The sequence below is a fragment of the Eleutherodactylus coqui genome, chromosome 2 (assembly GCF_035609145.1).
Source record: "Eleutherodactylus coqui strain aEleCoq1 chromosome 2, aEleCoq1.hap1, whole genome shotgun sequence".
Lineage (NCBI taxonomy): Eukaryota > Metazoa > Chordata > Amphibia > Anura > Eleutherodactylidae > Eleutherodactylus > Eleutherodactylus coqui.
This window is the reverse complement of record NC_089838.1, coordinates 153,484,396-153,491,895: the sequence shown is the minus strand read 5'-3', so window position 1 is coordinate 153,491,895 and position 7,500 is coordinate 153,484,396. Positions and strand designations below refer to the sequence as shown.

General features: G+C 36.1%; 1 protein-coding gene across 14 annotated transcripts in view; it reads right to left on the bottom strand.

The window, feature by feature from the left end:
- FOXP2 (forkhead box P2) overlaps positions 1 to 7,500 on the bottom strand; it is a 275,679-nt gene that overhangs the window by 262,539 nt on the left and 5,640 nt on the right. For all 14 annotated transcript variants that reach the window (XM_066591788.1, XM_066591786.1, XM_066591795.1 and 11 more), the window contains one exon: positions 2,727 to 2,904. In XM_066591788.1, the coding sequence (XP_066447885.1) occupies positions 2,727 to 2,894 (168 nt within the window). In that variant the 5' untranslated portion in view covers positions 2,895 to 2,904. The remainder of the gene's footprint in view (positions 1 to 2,726; positions 2,905 to 7,500) is intronic.

The window sequence follows — 7,500 nt, the reverse complement described above, 5'->3', positions numbered from 1 at the left end:
GGCACAGCGACATTGGCTTTGATCAGGTGTGTCCAATTTTTTTTCCAAGCATGTTTAGAACTGGCACCATAGTATAACATAATGAGATTTTTAAATGCGTGGCATACTACCTAGAACTGAAGTAGAAGGCTTTATAGAATTTAGTGTAATATATAAAATGGTTCAATCAACGTATCGGCAAAAACTTTGCAAATAATCTCCCATAAAAGAATACATTATAATATGTCATTCCTAATGATAAAATACCAGTAGAAACAATATTTTAACTCAGCTACCTGAGAATCCTTCTGATAGATTCGCATAAAACATTTGAAGGGATTATCTTGGCAGAAGAAACTTAATGAATACTCAAAATGCAAGCTCAAATCCACCCAGTAAAGCAATCAAGTTTTTAGGAAGTATTTTGACCCTAGTGACACAAACAATTAATTTTTCCATTCTAATATCAAAATAAAATTCTACATCTAATGCAGAATAATTTGATCAATGCATTTAATCAAAAACAACACCAGAAATATGCTATTCCCACTTAACCAGATTTCATTACTTAATACTGGTTTTAACAGATTAGAACAAGTAGTTTGGAGAACAGCATAACAAGTATGGGAGAGAATCTTCCCAGTTATAATTATCTGGAGAATACTTAACATAAAGGAATAATGACATGAATATGCGCAAACTGATACATTAGATATGTACATTTGATTGTATGGTCATATATGCATAGCACAGGGGGTGGGGGGACAAAAGAGAAGATGAGCATTCTACTTAATACAGTACGATCCCTTTTCTATAGGCGCACACTGCAGCTATAAATCAGTAAAGTAGTGGAGTGAAAGGTTGTCACAGAACCTATTTATCACTCAGTAAATATCACAATATATTATCGATACTGTCACCAACTCCAGATATATGGCTTTGGAATAACTGCATGATATAGGTCAAGCATTTCAAGTGCTTATAAGAGTCACAGGGATGACATTAATCTGGGAAGTGCTACCCTTTCTCATGTTTGAAAGACATAACGTTCCATACGAATTAACTGTTTAATGCTACTGTATTGTATATTTAGTGTTTGTATATAAACTAGACAATAGAACTAACAATAAATAACTAACCCTGCAAGGAAGCTGAAGGATCTCTCAAAGAAATCATCAGGCCCTGACATACTCAGAGTTAGCCCAAAATGCACTGATTTATAGTAAGGTGTACACACTTAACTGAGGGGCAGACATGTTTGTTACAAGTAATAGTCTAAAGTCTATATTAGGTCAAAACCCTTCATTAAAATATGGATACAAAGTCACTTATTCAGTGCATTTATTTTTATGCACTTCTGAATTAAATTAGAAATGAACTGAATCTGACCATAGCACATGGTTTCAATTTTGACACTTAAGGCCCGCAGATGCTATAAAATACACTATTGTTCCAGAACTCTACAGTACGTACAGAACAATGACTATGGTACAGTGGTTATGACAGTTAGTAAAACTGCGAGACAATTATGGTCAGACATATAAAAAGAAGAAAAAAAGGCCAGAATGATTCTACAATGTTAGGGCACGAAAAGTTTAATGCCGCTTAAACATCTTGTGTGTATGTGATGTGTACATTTTAAGAAATGTTCCACAATGAGTTTGAATAAATGTTATGTACTATACCTGGACTCCAATAAAGAAAACTTGAAAAGAACTGCTACCGTTCACAACAATATGACATATACGCTACATTCCTGAACATTTAAATCTAGAAGACGGTGATAGAAAAAAAAAAGAAATTAAATCTAAAATGTTCCCATGCTATCACTAGACATTTGTGAGGGATTACTATTGTCCTTTTTCTTTTGTAAACAGAAACATGCAAAAGATATGCAAATGGTTGTGGATTCAATACATACTAGTAAATATAACATGAAGAAAAAAAGACTACACTCGAATCCACAAAACTGTAATCTAGGAGGATTCCTCTATCATAAAAATTGGTGTTCCTCAAAAAAATGCAATAGTTTTCAAATCTCGCAGCAAAACATTAATAATCAGCAGATCACAGGTAAATCAGATTTTGTAGACATGATTTTTTTCCTTTTTTATGCATCATAAAGAAGAAAAAAGCCATGTAATGCACACTATTTAAAATGATCTAGTATTCTAACGACTAGTTCCTGATTATTATTTAATCTTTAAAGAAAGTAAAATAAAAAAAAAAATACAATGTTGTTTATTTGTCCAACTGAGAAAGATCTTAGAAGAAAAAAAAACTGTTAAAAAAATAAGATGCTCTCATTTCACCTTATCTTAGACTTTGGAACAATTCATTTCATAGAGACAAGTATGGTATCAAGTAACAAATGTGGCCCTCTGGTGGAAAGCTAAGTATCACATTTGACATTTCTGCACTGTTTTCTACAATACACTGAATGCTATAAAACATGCTTTCTACAAGATAAAGAAACACAGAAATGCTAACCCTAATGGGACAAAGGCTACAACACTAGACAGTCTCTCCAGTCAAGGGAAACAAGACTCCAAACAAATACATGTGCCAGTGCAAACTAACACAACACACTGGTAACAGAGCAATGCAATGTACACAAACAAATAAATAAGACATACAAATACTGTGTGAGACGTCAACAGAAGATACATCTGCACAGATGCCTGCTCTCAGCTAAGGGAGCTGCTTTAATTTTGTAAGCAAATTGTGAAGAAAAACACAAAACTTACCTGCTGTTGTTGCAGATGCAGCAGTTCTACTGTGCTTACTTCACTGCACATGTCACCACTTGATCTCCCATCTCTGCTGCCAGCATCTAATTGGCTGCTTAGAGTGCTCATTCCATTTTGATTCATTGAACTGTTGCTTATTGTCTCTGTTGCAGATTCCTGCATCATGACTTAATACCTAAAAGTGATTAAGAAGTATCAATTAACACACACGTTACACCTTCGCACTTCTATTATCAAGATGTCCCTCTCTGCCAATTACAAAGACAGCATCTTTAGAAGGAGGGAAAAACACAGGCTGCTCAGTAATTTACCAAGAAACGCAATACAAATTCAGCTTTTATCCAGATACTAATCACTGAAATTATGGACCCTATAAGCTTCCTTTGTGTGGTTACACTTAACAGCCAAAATAGCATGCTATGCTGGCAGCATGGTTAAATAGCATTTATGAATGGCTACATTTTAAAGTCTACCTATAAAATCAAGTCAAATAAAAGCCCGGCTGCACACACTCCACTATATTTCCTATTATCTAGCGTTGACAACCATGGATGACTATACAGCCTTATTTAAAATATTCACTATCTTGATTCTGTCAGAATTTTACAGCACATCTTATGCAAGGCTATTGTTTAATGATGCAAAGCTAATCATACAAAATTAAAATTTTGTACCAGTGTTACAAATCATATGGTATCAAGCAATGATAAATAGTCTAATGGGCTCGCTCTCTTTTTGGTGCCTAAATAAAATTTCGCCTCCGAGGCATTTTAAGAAAAAGCTCCTGCTGCAAACACGTCAGATATTGCCTATTTTTTTAATCAAACGGCTGATATTCATTTATTTTTCTGACATTTAAAACATTTAATACTGTCCTTCCTGGGAAGTAATTAAGCTTATGCATGAGCAGCAATCAAACTGTTCACTTGAAGATGACTTAAAACTCAATTTTAACATAGGCAAATAAATGAAAGATATAAAATTAATTTTCCAGGCATGTATTAGATATGAAAGCTAGAAATAAAATCTATCAAGAATATCACTAATGATTGTGCTAAAAACAGCATAAATTATGCATATTACCTTCTCTACAGTAATAAATGTTTTATCGTTTTCACTGCATAAATATACTGTACTTTCAGGGTAGCAATGAGATGTCCTGCCAAGATCAGTTGAAATCCTTGCAGTAAATAAAGAACCAAGTGCCCTTACAAACTCGAATTTCAAGGTACATTGTGTGCGTTTTTTATGGAAAGGTCAATACGGTGCGCGTGCCCCCAACTACAATTTATAACATTGTAATGGTCTCAAGACACTACGGTGGCTGTCAGCTCAGTTAGCAGCCACACAAAACTTATCACACTCACACACAAAAAGGCAAATTATGTTTTGCCAATGCGGCTCGTATTCGAGGCCCCAATTAGTTGTGTGTGCATTGTAACACGATATCAACTTAATGACATTTCACAATATACTACTGACTGTCCACAGCATAACGATAACAGGGGACGCTGCTCCTGACGCTACTCTTGGCATACCCACAAATGGCTGTTACTTGAAAAAATACTGATATTTTCGAAATTTCCAAAAGCCATAGTAAGAACAGAATAAACGGTTACTACGTCCAACGCCTGCTAGGTGAACCTGCCTGAATGTTTTTGTCGAGGAAGTGTCAGAAGAGCAGTCGTAGCTACTGTAACTATAGTAAACAATCACTAACCAGATGTGTTTATGAACAAACAGAGCCGGTTAAACATACCATTAAACATTAACTTAGAAAAAGATCACAAATGGAAAATGCGATGCCCATAATGAATTTTACAGAGTAGTAAAAAAAAAAAATAAAGCTACTACTCTTTTCTGAGATTAGGCGGTTAATAAGTATTCAAATTAGGCATAAATTTTACATGCACAATGTTTAAAATATTCAGTAAAATATGTCTGATTTCCCTCTCTGGATGTTTGAAAATTCTAATGTACTTTCTCCTCCACCAAAGGAAAAGAAAAAGAAAGCGCTGTCTTTTTTTTTTTTTAATATAATGGTTTACTTTCTAGGAAAGTGCTCAGAAATCTGTCATAAAAATCTCCCAAACTTTATCAGTACAGCTGGAAGACAACCGCCATCTCGGAATTTACGCTTTAACCTTCAGACCTCAATCAGTAAGACGTTGCGATGGTCCAAATACAAAATTATTTAGTAAATAATTTAAAAGAACGGGACGCGTCTGTAGACGTATACGATGGAAAGACATCTGTATGGTACGTAGACGCTGAAGGAAAAGCAAACAAGGCCGAGTCTAAGCAAATTAAAATGTTATGTTGACAAGGAGTTTATGGCCTGTGGTTCGTGGATCCTTGTTACGGGCTTAAGAGTATTTTAAAGAGGAACTTTCTAAAAGGATATGATCGCAGTATTTTATTCTCAGCGACTGCATGAATGAGCGGGCACCCTAGAACACACTGGGCTTATTAACTCTTCAGAATTCTAGTTACATGAAAATAGGTACAAATGCAGAGATGGATACTTTGGACGCACGACATGCCTGCAGTCAAAGTGACTGTTGTTTCCTTCTAAACATTTTGGAATGTTTCTTATTTTTTTTAACTAAGGGAAGATTAGAGAAGCAGCATACCACACGTGAGTTTAATGCGTCGTAAGTATGCCAGGAAGTTTGTAGATGTTCTTTTGATCAGACAGTTATGGGGCGGAGATATAACAACCCTCCTGTCATGTTTGGGCAGAAGTCCCAATATTTACCCCGTGCATTACATGAGAAAGTTCTCAAGGAAAACGGGGGACTTGGGTATGCGAACTATTATTTATAGAAGTGGCCTAACCCATTGAATGGAAATCCACCAGAGGAGACACTAAAAAGACCTGTGAGAAGAGTTCTCCTATTTCCACTAGTGTAGCAGTGGAAGGAAATAAAGCAGATCACTGCAGCCACTGAGCTGCTCTCTGTGTTTGTCAGCTTTCTGTCTGGGCTTTTCTCTCTTCTGGTACAATATTCCATCCACAGACGTGTATCCACACAGCGGGAGGAAATAATTCAGCAAGTTTTCTCTCCTCACCCAGTGGCATTAGAGATACTTATTCTCTACATCACTTCCCTTTTGAAACATTAAACTGACACTGGAAGTGACTGCACAAGATTGCATTTTCTCTTCCTAAACAACCTGAATTGAAAGGTTACTTAGTGTAACAATATTTACTTGCAGAATTGTGTTGTTACCAAGGGTATAATGGATGGTGGCTATGCAGGTTTACGCAAGAATGAGTGAAGCATGAGGCGTTAGCCATGTGTTTGACATGTTTCAAATTGCTATAATCCAGCATTAAACACACCCAGCAATTCATGCCATTTCTTGCAGCCATAATCTTGAATAAAGCGTGCACAACCACTTATTATATAAATTAGTATACGACTCCCTATTATAGTCACAACAGCGCTTTTGTGTTTATTTTTCATCAAGATGTGGCTTTCTTATTTGTACAAATAGCAGGATAGAAAGACATAGCTCAATTAGACTTGTTCACTTTATGATAGGGTAAGTTCTGCGCTTCAGACCCATTTGTTTTGTTTTTCCCAACAAGGTATAGATTATTTGCGTATTAAATTCTTCCGTGCCAAATATGCCAATTTTTTTTTTCTCAAATGCTCGCAGGCTTACATCTACATTCTCTATACTGCTGTGTTTCCAATGTAATGCAATCCACACAAGAGTTATATACAGTCAAGGACAAAATGGCAAGTTACCTAAACAAAAGGAAGTACTGTGGAGGCATTCCAGGCATTCCTCCTATTCAGTGGAACAAGTTTTTTAGGTCTTGGGAAGAGTGCAGACATTTTTAAATGCCCGGCTTCTTCCAAGGTTTTTAGGAGATGTGTATTTATGAAACTTAATAAACACAGCGGGGTTACTTTTAACAGAGTGAAACCATTTTTTGGAATATTAGCAAAAGGTGCAAGTACAGAAGTAAAACAGTGGAGTGTTATACTGCACCGCTCACAGGCTTAAAACCGCAGTAACCTAAAGCATAGGGTAATGGGCCACTATCAAAGCTACATCACTGCCAAGGCAGCAGGATCTTGGTTAGATATTATAACCTATAAACTGAACTATGTATATTGGATACTAGGGAAAAAAGCAAGCCGTTGTAAAAAGTCACATAAGGTGCAGCTTAACTAAGCTTAAGGCCCAAAGTTACAGTTAGATATATGTAAAACAATTGAAATGAAAATAGCAGCACGGAAGACCGAATCGTAGAGAAAAGGCTTTATATAGAGAAATACAGCAAAATAAACCCCAGTGGAGCGATAGAATAACTTTCTATACAGATTTGTAAGCTAAAGTACACAAGCACGAGTGTATATAAATATGTATATACACTATAGTTATTCCATCCCTTCTGTGGATGCAGTACGAAGTACACGTCTCCAACTCTCCATACATATGAAGCGGACAGTTGGATTTTCCTATACATAAGTTCACCTGACGATGTAAATATAATTATACCAAATGTACACAGAGTACATGGTGTAAATAAATACATGCTGGGTCCATGTGATTAAAGCAAACAGAGTAGCTCATTCTTAAGCAAGAGGATATTTCTTATGGTATATTCCAGACTGAAATAACGGTTTTCAAGCACTTTGAGAAGATCTGGGGTAGTGCGCTGGAATTAACCCTATGCGTGCTGGGTGGGCCTGAAGTACTGTCTAGAAGTAGATCTTGCAGAATGCTAAAAAAAAAGGCAGCAGGCTAATGC